The 13,456-nt window shown below is 36.9% G+C and overlaps 1 protein-coding gene and 4 pseudogenes across 1 annotated transcript; 2 read left to right on the top strand and 3 right to left on the bottom strand.

Moving 5' to 3' along the window:
- Positions 1 to 1,146: 1,146 nt before the first annotated feature.
- LOC132186288 (FT-interacting protein 3) lies at positions 1,147 to 6,489 on the top strand. The gene is made up of 2 exons (XM_059600181.2): positions 1,147 to 1,352; positions 3,205 to 6,489. Exon 2 carries the CDS (start codon positions 3,288 to 3,290, stop codon positions 6,306 to 6,308), a length of 3,021 nt encoding a protein of 1,006 aa, XP_059456164.2. The 5' UTR covers positions 1,147 to 1,352; positions 3,205 to 3,287; the 3' UTR covers positions 6,309 to 6,489.
- Positions 6,490 to 7,184: 695 nt separating this feature from the next.
- Positions 7,185 to 7,755, bottom strand: LOC132188294 (kiwellin-1-like; annotated as a pseudogene).
- A 1,564-nt stretch (positions 7,756 to 9,319) lies between these two features.
- Positions 9,320 to 10,345, bottom strand: LOC148584793 (kiwellin-1-like; annotated as a pseudogene).
- A 1,065-nt stretch (positions 10,346 to 11,410) lies between these two features.
- Positions 11,411 to 12,422, top strand: LOC132186579 (kiwellin-1-like; annotated as a pseudogene).
- A 396-nt stretch (positions 12,423 to 12,818) lies between these two features.
- LOC132188673 (kiwellin-1 pseudogene) lies at positions 12,819 to 13,390 on the bottom strand (annotated as a pseudogene).
- Positions 13,391 to 13,456: the final 66 nt, after the last annotated feature.

Here is a 13,456-nt window from a genome sequence, read left to right on the forward strand (position 1 = left end):
ATCACCTTTATATATATATATATATATATATATATATATATATATATAGGTTGAGTGGAATCAATTAACCACTGTGGAGGGTCCCTTTCCATACGTTTACTCGTATTATTTTTCTCATTCAATAAATAATATAAAGACTATTAAATGTTTTTGTCTCTTTTCCTACCTATTATTAAATTTACAACTTAGGCCCTTTGAAACGTCAGTCTTTTGTTTTGTAATAGTATTTAGTGACGTATGGCGTTTCATTATCTATAATTTTAAATTACATAAGAATATATACACTATTAAATTTATAAAAATTACCCATTAGTTGTAAATTCATACTCTTTAAGTCATAAAATTAGAGTTGATTTTTATTTTTTTTTTCTCGATAAGTCAAGGCCTTTATCCAAGCTCTGTAAGTGTTTTGAAAAAGTGGATAACTAGAAGTATAAAATTAGTTAAACTTTTGAATTAGATTAATATATGCAATTTTAAAAGCAATTATGCTAATTATATCACATGTTAGACATGATAAATTAGAAATATATGGCTCTATTTGTCATGTATTTTAAAAATATTTTTTTTGTTTTTAATTGAAAAGTGTTTTAACGTTATATAAATAGAAATGTTAGGTGTTATTTTAGTGTTTTTTTTTTGTATTCTCCTAACTGTGATGTGACTTTTAAAATTACCGTTAAATTTGAGATTATCATTATTAACTTTTTAATCTATTGATAATTTTAAAAACTACATCAAATTTAAAAGGACACCAGAAAAACATTAGAAGAACATTTAATATTTTCCTTCTATAAATGTAAAAAGGTGTTGTAATTTTAAGAATATTTTGTATTTGAGATATTTGTTGTTAATATTTTTACTTTAAAAAGAGAATATAAAAGACAACAAATTTTTTTTTAAAAAAAAAACAAAACAAAAAAAAAAACAACTGTGCTTCAATACGACAACTAGTATTTAAGGAACAACATTGAGGTGTTAAAATGGTATTGGTGGAGAACCCCACATACGTGTTTTACCAATACCTGCATTTTTCCCATATATATCTTTGGCGCATGAATAAACAAAATAAATAAAAGTAGGAGGGAACAGAGACAAATATAAACACATTTTTCGAGAGGAGACTTCCTCTTTTCCCTTTCACCCAGCCATCCTAAGCCATTTAACTCGTTTTCCACAATTCTTCTCTCTCTCTCTCTCTGAACCATCCCAGAACCAATCCTGGCCTTTCATCTCTGCTTCCTTTCCTCCACTTTTAAGCCCGTGTAAGTCTCTGTTGCTCAGCTCAACATCAAAGTTCTGTGCTTTCTTTTTCCTTGGCTTCCCACTGAAACTCTGTAGCTCTAAACAAGGTGCGTTGGACCTCCTCCTTCTTTCTGGGTTTTGTTTTCATCTTTCTTTTATATGGGTTTGATCAGCTGTGTATCTGTGCATCTGGGTGTCTTTTTGTGGTCTTGTTTGATGGTATATATGAGGTACTTTTGAGCTAAATGGTACTTCGACCCTTTGGGAAAAAAAAATGAGAAATTTTGAAGCTTTTCCCAAAAGGTTGCTTTAGATTCTTTATTTTCAGTATTTCCTGAAAATTTTTTACTTTCTGGATGGAAAAGTTGTCTATTTATCTCTTTTTTTTGGGGGGGATTTTTTCTTTTTTAAGGAAAATTTTTGTAGCTTTTCTGCTTCCAAGCTTTTACTAATTTCTTGAAATATTTTGTGGATCGGATTAGAGAAAGGCTTGGGAAATTCTTTTATGTTCTGTTCCGACTAGAAAAGAAAACGGGGATTTTTTGTTTTTTTGAAAAATTTCGTATATCCTGCCCTCCTTTTTAGTGAATGGTCTCTGGGCTAGGGAATTGCTTGTTTGATTCTTATCGGAATCTTACAAAAATGAAAGAAAGAGTTGAGGACTTTTTGCAAGCTAAAAGCTAGTAGTGCTTTTTATGAGAATCTGCTGAAAGATGCATCAAATTTCCTCCCTTTTGATCTTTGTCAGGGAACCAATGGAATTTTTTTATTTTTTACTATTACCTTTTGTTGTTGCTTTCTTATTTTCTTAGGAGTCTCGTGGCATATCTATTTTAGTTTTGCTTTCTGAGAAATATGAGAAAAGGAAGGGAAACAAAATCTGGTGTCTAGTCTTTTAATAGAATATTCAATATTATTAAATCACGTCAATTAAACCAATTAGCGGTAGCTTGCTCAATTAGCTGGGGGTGTCTGTTTCTGTGTTGAAACACTGTATTCTGCTGTATAATTTTTTGAGTCGCAACAATGGTGTGGTGGAAGCTAATATGTTTGTTAATGAGGTCTTTGCTAAGGAACAATGAAATTTAATATTTTTACGTTATGCCTGATGCACTGTCTCTTGGTTAGATGGTTGGGGAATCAGTAAAACACATCGCATGGTTTTAGATTTTGATTAGATGGTTAAATTCATAATTTTCCATTATCTTAGACTTTTGAGGCAAATGGTAATTTATCATGGTATTAAAGATCCTATCCTTACTTTATGTCTCCCATTCAAAATTGAGGGGGATTGTGGGGCTATACATGGAAGGAAGTTTTAGATCGACTCAATGATTAATATTATGTTTTTCCATTATCTTTTGCTTATGAGGTAAGCAGTAATTTATCAAAGGAGCTTGAGATAGTATTAGAAGAACTAAAGACTTGAGGCCCAATTGAGCAAAATGGCAAAGAGGAGTAATGTTTTGACTCAGATTATTAGTAATGAATTAGATTGAGTTGAGTTGCACTTAGATTTGTACGCTTGTGGTGGTTAAGTCTCTTCAAACTGTACTTTGCTTATTTTCTGAAGATATTGCATTTGACCAGTGTCGTCATTACTTCTTGATTTATGGTTAACTAAGTAAAACAATCTCTTCTGGTATTGAGTTTGATATCTATCTTTCTTCTTTTCTTTTTTATAGAATATGTACCTAGCATATCTACCAGTCATATTACAGAACATTGAAAATGCAGGTTGTGGCAAAAATATCAGCCTCAACTTGTGCATATAGGTGTGGAAGTAGATGGGACTAGATCTAATATAGCTTTCTTTTTTCATTTGTTATTTGCTGTGAACAAATTTCAACACTTCAAGTGTTTCGTTATTCAAATCCATAAATTGTTTTTGACTGTTCTTCTTTCTCTTTAGTTCGTTTATGTTCATCAATGTTGAACTATTTGTTCCATCCTTTTCAGGTAGGCTTGTTTTCTTGCCAAGTCCGACAAGTGGCTGCTTATATATTATTTACAAATCTCTTCTCAGTTCTGATATAAATCTCATGAGTAATCTCAAACTAGGGGTTCAGGTTGTGAGTGCCCATGACCTTATAGCCAAAGATGGGCAGGGCTCATCTACTACTTTTGTGGAGCTCCACTTTGATGGACAAAAATTCCGTACCACTATTAAAGAAAAAGACCTGAATCCTGTTTGGAATGAGAGCTTTTACTTCAATGTCTCTGACCCAAACAACCTATCTAACCTCACCCTTGATGCCTATGTCTATAACCAAAATAAAACCAAAAACTCCAAATCCTGTCTTGGGAAAGTTCGCCTCACTGGGACATCATTTGTGCCGTATTCTGATGCTGTTGTTTTGCACTACCCTCTGGAAAAAGTAAGCTTTTTATCACGAGTAAGAGGAGAGCTTGGTTTGCAAGTCTTTGTCACTGATGATCCTAATATAAAATCCTCAAATCCACTTCCTGCAATGGAATCCTCTTTGCATACAGACTCACGTTCAATCCAAAGTCAAGTTCTAGATTTTGTCCCAAATCCATTCTCTAATAAAAAATCTGACTCGAGGCACACATTCCGTCACCTTCCTAACCCAACTTCTGCACAGCCACAGAAGCATAACACTCCCTCCATGTCAACCCAGCCAAATTTAAACTATGGGGTACAAGAGATGAAATCTGGACCGCCGCCCCCGAATGTTGTTCGCATGTACGCGGGCTCACCAATGCAATCAGCTGATTATGCACTTAAAGAGACGAGTCCTCACCTTGGAGGGGGGCAGATTGTTGGGGGGCGAGTAATACCTGGAGACAGGCCAGCCAGCACATATGATCTGGTTGAACAGATGCGGTACCTTTTTGTACGTGTTGTGAAAGCTCGCGATCTTCCCTCAAAGGATGTGACTGGGAGTCTTGACCCTTTTGTTGAAGTTAGAATTGGAAACTTCAAAGGAATTACAAAGCACTTTGAGAAAAAACAGAACCCGGAGTGGAATGAGGTGTTTGCCTTTGCAAAGGACAATATACAGTCATCCGTTCTGGAAGTTGTAGTAAAGGACAAGGATATGATAAAAGATGACTTTGTTGGGCTTTTGCAGTTTGATCTCAATGAAGTTCCTACACGGGTTCCACCTGATAGTCCTTTGGCTCCAGAATGGTATAGACTTGAAGACAAGAAAAGGGAGAAGAAGAAGAATGGGGAGCTGATGGTTGCTGTCTGGTTTGGCACACAAGCTGATGAGGCTTTTCCTGATGCTTGGCACTCGGATACATTTACTTCCTCTGATAGCCCTTCAATGGTGTCCTCACATACCCGCTCAAAAGTTTACCATTCACCAAGATTGTGGTATGTTCGTGTGAATGTAATTGAGGCACAAGACTTGGTTGTATCCGACAAGTCTCGTTTTCCAGACACATATGTTAGGGTACAGATTGGTAACCAGGCTTTGAAGACAAAACCGGTTCAAGCTCGGACTGGGAACCCACTCTGGAATGAGGAGTTCATTCTTGTTGCTCCTGAGCCTTTTGAAGATCTTCTGATCCTTTCCGTTGAAGATCGTGTAGGTCCTAACAAAGAGGAGAACATTGGGAAAGTTGTTGTTCCATTGAACTCTGTCGAGAGGCGTGCTGATGATCGAAATATTCGAAGCCGTTGGTTCAACATTGACAAGTCCATGTCAGCTGCCATGGATGGGGATAGTGGAAAGAAGGACAAGTTCTCTAGTAGACTCCATCTCTGTGTCTGTCTTGATGGAGGGTACCATGTGCTTGATCAGCCTACTCACTACAGTAGTGACCTCCGCCCTACAGCAAAGCAGCTCTGGAAGTCATCAATAGGTGTTTTGGAACTCGGCATTCTTAATGCTGACGGGCTCCACCCTATGAAAACAAGGGATAGCAAGGGTACATCTGACACATATTGTGTGGCGAAGTATGGGCACAAGTGGGTTCGGACTCGAACAATAATGAACAGCTTGAGCCCAAAGTACAATGAGCAGTATACTTGGGAGGTTTATGATCCAGCTACAGTTCTTACTGTGGGGGTTTTTGATGACAGCCACATTGGTGGTTCAGACGGTAACAAAGATAAGAACATTGGCAAAGTTCGAATCCGAATTTCTGCTCTTGAGACTGGCCGAGTTTATACTCACTCTTATCCATTGCTAGTCCTTTTCCCTTCTGGTGTCAAAAAAATGGGTGAATTACATCTGGCAATACGGTTGTCGTGCACATCCCTGATGAACATGATGCTTATATACTCTCGGCCTGTTCTGCCAAAGATGCACTACAAAAGGCCCTTGAATGTAATGCAGCAGGACTGGCTGCGTCACCAGGCTGTGAGCATTGTGTCAGCTAGGCTTGGTCGAGCAGAACCACCTCTTAGGAAGGAGGTGGTTGAGTACATGTCTGATGCAAACTCTCATCTTTGGAGCATGAGGCGCAGCAAGGCAAACTTTTTCCGGATGATGTCAATTTTCTCAGGATTCCTTGCGCTTGGAAAGTGGTTTGGGGATGTTTGCATGTGGAGGAAACCCATTACAACGGTGCTAGTACATGTTCTCTTTGTGATGCTCGCTTGTTTCCCAGAACTGGTTTTGCCAACTGTTTTTCTATACATGTTTGTAATAGGACTTTGGAATTTCCGATACCGCCCAAGAAATCCTCCTCACATGGATACAAGAATCTCTTATGCAGATGCTGCACACCCTGATGAGCTTGATGAAGAATTCGATACGTTTCCGACATCTCGGGGTACTGATATAGTCCGAGCAAGGTATGATAGGTTAAGGATTGTAGCTGGGAAAATTCAGAATGTTGTGGGTGATGTGGCTTCCCAACTAGAGCGGATCCAGGCACTCCTAAGCTGGCGGGATCCTCGTGCCACGGTTATATATGTGGCATTCTGTTTTGTGGCTGCCATTGTGTTGTATGTGACACCCTTCCAGGTGATGGTTCTTTTGGCCGGATTTTACGTCATGAGGCACCCCAGGTTTCGGCGAAGCATGCCAGCACTGCCACTTAATTTCTTCCGCCGGCTGCCAGCTAGGACAGACAGCATGTTGTAGATGGCATTTTCTGTCAAAAGTTTCTCCCGTGTTGTGTGTTGGATAATGTTTAAAGGCAGTGTTGTAAATGTTGTGTCTGTCTACTGTTTTTGGTTGTTTATGTTGTCTGGTCATGGAGGGTTGATACAGACGTATGCAGACTGTGAAATCAATTGTAGTCAAATGAATTTTGTGTTTAGCATCCAATGTGTACTGAAGTCATAGTTGTCACTATTTTGATACACCCGATGGTTTATTTAGGGTGGAAAAAGCCATGGAGGCCTAGGTTTAATCTATTTCAATGTGGTTTCCTTTACACCCTTTTCTTTGACGTCAAACAAATTACCCTTCAAAATGTTTGCGAACTGCTTTCACCTTTTAAAGTCTAAAATTGATCCACCTTGCTCTTGTATATATGTAAATGTCCAGAAATGTACGTAGACAAATGACTGAATAAGTATTCATCTTGGTCCCAGAAATGAGTTGCTTAATTTAGCAACACTTTGAGGTCCTCGTACCAACAAAACTCCCAATTTGTGAGTGCTACCACAGAAATTTCCCTCTTTGGGAGAGATTACCCTCTTGCTTTCTCTCAATGCGTCACACGAGTAATCGGTTGGATTTGCTGACGAACCCCCAAATATTTGCTAAATAACAAAGGTGGAAACTTCTAGATTTTGTAGGAGACAAAATTAAGTTTAAATGTTGTAGAAGATATACCGAAGATCATGAAGTAAATTACTTTACTTAGTACACAGAATACTTGACAACAAAGCAGAAAAGGAAAATATAAACAACAAAATAAACACCCTGGTATATATATTCATAGTAGGAGCATAACTATTACAACAAATTTAACCCCCCCTCTCACATAGTATACTTTGAATACGATGGAAATTAAGCATCAGACCAGTAAATATCCATCCCTCCCCACTCACTTTCTAGCACTCCCAAAGCCTCCCAAACAGCTTTGGAGGCATCAACAATATTGTTAGGACATGGAGGTTGGTAATCATGGTCAACGTCACACCCCATAGTGGAATCACACTCATCAACTACCTTTGCCTTAACACTCTTTCCGTTGCCGTAGATGGTAATATAATTCAAACCATCTCCCCCCATTGTTGAACCATCCAGTTGAGAGCGCCACCACAGGAGTGCTATTCGGGTGGTATTTGTTGTCACATTCTGATGGCGCACCTCCATCCCCACCTTTCTCAAAGCTATTGATGGTTAGCGTGGCCTTTGTACGGCCAGACACCGGCGGTAAACACTTGTAAGTGGGATAAAGCTTGCCATCCACGCAGCAATCAGAGTTGTTCTCTTGATTACACTGTCTTAGCGGAGCATTTTTGCCTCTTATCTTGCCACTGGGGTTGCAAGTTTGAGCCTCAACGTTTGACCACTTCATATTAAGAAAAAGAAAGAAGAAGAGAACAAAGACAGTTGAAGAAATTTGGTTCTTCATCTTTCTATATATTGGTTCTCTCTTTGGTTATGTTTTGGTGTGAAGAAGTTATAGTGGAAGTAGGCTATATATAGAGATTAACAACTCAAATTACGACATGTTTGCAGTCTTCTCCCTTCACAAAGTATTTATACGGCTTCTTTGAAAGATGATTTGGCATTTTGTACGATAATCATGGGATTAAAGGAACAACTTGAGACAATCGCATCAAGCCTATAAAAGGTCGTGTAAATTACGGCGCCATATGGTAGCCTTACTTTTGTATCTTCTCGCGAGTGTAAAAAAAAAAAAAAAAAAAAAAGGCTAGAATACTTGTGAAGAAAGCAGAAAAAGAAAAAGAAAACAACAAAATAATTTACACCCTGGTATATAAGAATTGGCGGTAGGATATTAGAGCTATGCCTCTTGTCAAATACAAGGTTTAGGAGTAAATTTCTACATCGCTTTTCATTATTCAATCACACTTGAATAGGAAAATTACAATAAGTAGAGTTGGAGATCAACTCCTTAGACGCCTATACAGCTGTTGCACCGTTGTAACTAAGATGACGTGATACTACAAATTAACTTTGCCATAAATAACTGAGATGACGGAATGAGGTAATTGAATAAAATTGAAAGTTCGATACCCCTAATTAAGAGTTTTTATACTTTAGAGGGTAGTGATAATATGAGTGGAAGTTTATGGGAATTTTTTAAAGTGCATGTACTAAAAAATACATATCACTTTTTTAGAAGCTGAATTGTATATCACTTTTTTAGAAGCTGAGTTGAACAAATTTCTACGACCCAAAGGAAATATATGTCCTTATGAAGGCATCTAAAGGTATTTCAATCCATTATCCACCACTAAAGAGTTGGATGGAAGTCTAAAACGGCTATAGCCCTAGAAAGCACTGGCATATTAGGATCAATTTAGACATTAATTTAAGGAAAACCAAAGACTAACAACAATTCGGATGCTAAAGATCTCACTTCTCAAGGATTTACAACAGATAGTGGAGACCAGATAAAAATATATTTGGGTTTGTGTTTTTTTTATTCTACTGAACTGAATTTAAAATTGCGAATATTGAGAAGAAAAAAGAGTTGGTATTATGTTCGAGTCTTTTGAAAAATATAAAATTTTGAATAAAGTTGAAATTTTTTTAATTGAGTTGAGTGTTGGTGGTGCCAAATCAACTAAAAAAAAAAAATTAAAAGAATTGAGAAGAATTGTCTTCCCAAACAAGCCATATAAAAGGAGAAATTTAACAATCCAACTTCCCACAAAGTATGCAAAAGGTTTCTCAAAACACATTTGTCATATGTCATGTTTGTTAAAGACTTTATATTTTGTCTTTAATTTTTTGTTCTCAAGTTAAATGCATTAACAAATGAGTCATGTTACATAGTGTGAGTTAGAGGCTAGTTTGAGTCCACATGTGAAAGAGAGTGTTGAAGTATTGATGAAACAATTAAATTTACCTATTTTAAACTTAAGCTTTTGGGGTAAGTTGTGATTTGTCATAAGTTAAGCCTCTTATCAAACACAAAGTTTAAAGATAAGTTTTCCATGGCTTTTCATTATTCAATGACACTTGAATGGGAAATTTACATCCAGTAGAGTCGGAGATACACTCCTTATTCTTGAAGACTCCTTGGAGATAACTCCTTATTGACTCAAATGCCTACAACATGCTAAAGCAATAGAAACCTATTGCTACACGACTTATGCACCGTAGTGCTACAATTACTAAAGAAAAATGTTATTTAGTAGGCATTATACAACTGTCATACGACTAGGATGACGTGGCAATGAAAATCAGCTCTTGATGTTTTGTTTTTAACAAGCCCTTACTTATTCAAAGGCCAAGTTTTACTGCCACGTCATCTCAATTATATGATAGTCATATAACAGTCTACTAAATAACATTACTTTACCACGTGATCCTACTGCAACTTAAGATGACCATGTAGACTCCCAGTTACTTTCTGCTACTAAGATAATAGAAAACCATGCAAGTTCTTCCTCATTGAATTAAGCATCGGACCAGTAAACATCTAATTCTCCCCACTCACTTTGTGGCACTCCCAAGGCCTTCCAAACAGCTTTGGAGGCATCAACAATATTGTTAGGACATGGAGGCTGATAGTCATGGTCACCATCACACCCCATGGTGGAATCACACTCATCAACCACCTTCGCCTTAACACTCTTTCCTTTGCCATAGATGGTAATAAACTTTAAACATCTACTTTGATGGTTGAACCATCCTGTTGATAGTGCCACCACAGGGGTGTTATCGGAGTGGTACTGACCGTCGCATTCCGATGGTGCGCCTCCATCCCCACCTTTCTCAAAGCCGTTGATGGTTAGCGTGGCCTTCGTACGGCTGGACACCGGCGGTGAACACTTGTAAGTGGTATAAGCCTTACCTTCCACGCAACAGTCAGAATCATTCGCTTGATTACACTGTCCTGGAGGGGGCTTTTTACCTCTTATCGTGCCACTTGGCTTGCAAGTCTGAGCCTCAACGCTTAACAACTATGTAATAAGTAGAAGAAAGAAGAAGAAAACAAAGACAGTAGAAAACATTTGGTTCTTCATCTTTCTCTTTGGCTATGTTTTAGCTAGTGTGTGAAGAAGATATACCGGAAGTAGGCTATGTACATAGCACTTCAATAACTCCAAAAAATAGATTTGTTTAATGTCAAATTAGGACATGTTTTGCTGTCTTAATTTGGGATAATCGCAAAAGGCATACAAAAGGGTGTACTGAAAAATTAAGTCATGATATATATATATATATATATATATATATAAAAGGGTGTACTGAAAAATTAAGTCATGATAGAATGGAGACTTTAATTTGGGTCACATATATATAATGAATATTGGATTGGGCCGGGCCTTATATATATATAAGGCCCGGCCCAATCCAATATTCATTATATGTGACCCAAATTAAAGTCTCCATTCAATTATAAATATGTCACTAATTGTCACAATTTTGAAATTAAAGTATAATTAAAAACTTGTGCATAGAGCAAATTAGAGGCTATTTTAACTTAAAAGTCAATAAGGCTATAAGTTTTAGACCAAAAATACTTAGGTTCGGTTTATTTATAGTTACGTGAGACTAAGGTTAGGTTTATTTAAAATTACGTAAGGCTAAGCTCATTGGGGGTGATATTGTTAAATCATAATTTATCTTAAAGCCGGTAGAAAATAGTAAATTTAATCATGTAATTAATATTTTAACACTCTTCCTCAATAAACACACTCTACCACGTGGAATAATTTAAGTGGAAGGTAAATTACAAACATAAAATTCAAACTCAAGACTTCTGGTATGACATAATGTTAAACTAGCATTTATCCTAAAAATTTAAGTAAATAAAAAATAATAAATTCAATCATTTAGTTAATATTTTAATTCCGCTTTGTACCCACTCAAGCCTCACTTATTTCTCTTAATAAGAGTGGCTCATTTAATTAATATTCTATTAAATATGATGGCAAACAGCAAATTTTGTATATATATATATATATATTGACATGTCCATACAAGGGAAGGGGGAGGAGGGATTCGAATAAATAATTTTCGCTTCATTAGAAGTGGTCCACAACCGATTGAGCTACCTATTGGGGACGCAAATTGTTTATATAGTTATGCGTAATAGGCCATAGAAACTTCTTTGAACTTCGTAAAGCTCCTATCTAACTACATTTGAGGGTAGATTCCCAAGTCTAATTTAGAGGTTGTGAAAAAAATCTCATCCACCATTAAGGGTGGGTGATAGGAGATGATGAGAAAGTACCTCTTCTTAGTGCAACTTTAAATAAACCTAATTTGATTTTTAAGCTAAATGACTATGGCCGAGGCTTATAGCCTTTTATTAGTCTTTTTGACTTTATCCTTTAGCTTATTTTAGAAAGGGAACTTCCTTGCTAGGGGTAGGTTCATTGAATTAAGGAATATGATATTCTCATAGAACCTTTTTTTTTAAAAAAAAAAAATAATAATAATAATAATAAAATAATAAAAAAAAAATTATTGAGTTTTTTTTTAAAAAAAAAAATTTATTATTTTTTTTTAAAGAAGAAGACCCAGTATGATCCTTAAGGAATAATTACAAAGTGGTTAAATGTTGAGGTTCAGACTTGCAATCCCAGTGGAAAGTTAACGGATAAAAGGCTCCTCTGGAACAGTGCAACCAAGAGAACGACTCTGATTGTTGTTTGGAAGGCAAGCATTGCACCACTTACAAGTGTTCACCACAGGTGTCTAGCTAGCTGTACAAAGGCCACACTAACTCTCAATAGCTTTCAAAAAGGTGGGGATGGAGGTGGACCATCCGAGTGTGACGATAAGTACCACTCGGATGACACCCTTGTGGTGGCACTCTCAACCGGATGGTTCAACAATAAAAGGAGAAGTTTAAAGTATATTACTATTTACGGCAATGGAAAGAGTGTTAAGGCAAAGGTGGTTGATGAGTGTGATTCCAGCATGGAGTGTGATGCCGACCATGACTATCAGCCTCCATGTCATAACAACATTGTTGATGCCTCCAAAGCTCTTTAGAAGGCATTGGGAGTGCCACAAAGTGAGTGGGGAGAATTAAATATTTACTGGTCAATTCTTAATTTCCACCCATCTGAGAGAGGGGGTTTGTTGTGATCATTATGTATGTGCGTGATACTACTAGTATATCATGCACAAAAAAATAAAGTACATCAAGGCTTTGAAACAATAATTTTAGAAAACTACAAAACAATGAAGTGTCGATTAAAGTCGAGGAACATTAACTGTAATAGTTCATAACTTAATGAGGAACAATACAAGGGCAAACATATTATCATATGGTGATGCCTTGAATCAACAATCAATATCTATATAAATACAAACACTAACAAAAGCTATTACAGATTCACTTCCTGACATCGCAAACAAAATGCAACCTAAATGTTGCATAAGATATATTGAAAATGCAGTTGTATTACTTAATACACGAAAGAACAAAATAAACACCTTGGTATATATTTCTCGCATGGTATACTTCAAATAAGGTGAAAATTAAGTATCAGACCAGTAAATATTTAATTCGCCTCAGCTATTTTTTGGCACTCCCAAGGCCTTCCACACAGCTTGAGAGGTATCAACAATATTGTTAGGATATGGAAGCTGGTAATCATGGGCAGCATCACATCCCATAGTGGAATCACACTCATCAACCACTTTCGCCTTAACACTTTTTCCATTGCCATGGATTGTAATATACTTTAAACATCTCTGCTTATGGTTGAACCATCCCGTTGAGAGCGCCACCACAGGGGTGTCATCCGAGTGGTATTTGTTGTCACTTTCTGATGGTGCGCCTCCATCCCCACCTTTCTCAAAGCTGTTGATAGTTAGCGTGGCCTTTGTACGGCTAGAGACTGGTGGTGAACACTTGTAAGTTGTGTAAGGCTTGCCTTTAACACAACACACACAGTCATTCTCTTCGTTACACTGTCCTGAAGGAGCCTTTTTACCCCTTATGTGGCCACTGGGCTTGCAAGTCTGAGCATCAACGCTTGACCACTTTGTAACAAGAAGAAGAAAAAGAAGAAGAGAACAAAGACAGTAGAAGAAATTTGGTTCTGCATCTTCAATATATTCCCTCTCTGTTTTTGTGTGAAGAACAGAAACTGGCAGTGGGCTATATATAGAGA

The sequence above is a fragment of the Corylus avellana genome, chromosome 6 (genome assembly GCF_965113065.1).
Source record: "Corylus avellana chromosome 6, dhCorAvel1.hap1.2, whole genome shotgun sequence".
Lineage (NCBI taxonomy): Eukaryota > Viridiplantae > Streptophyta > Magnoliopsida > Fagales > Betulaceae > Corylus > Corylus avellana.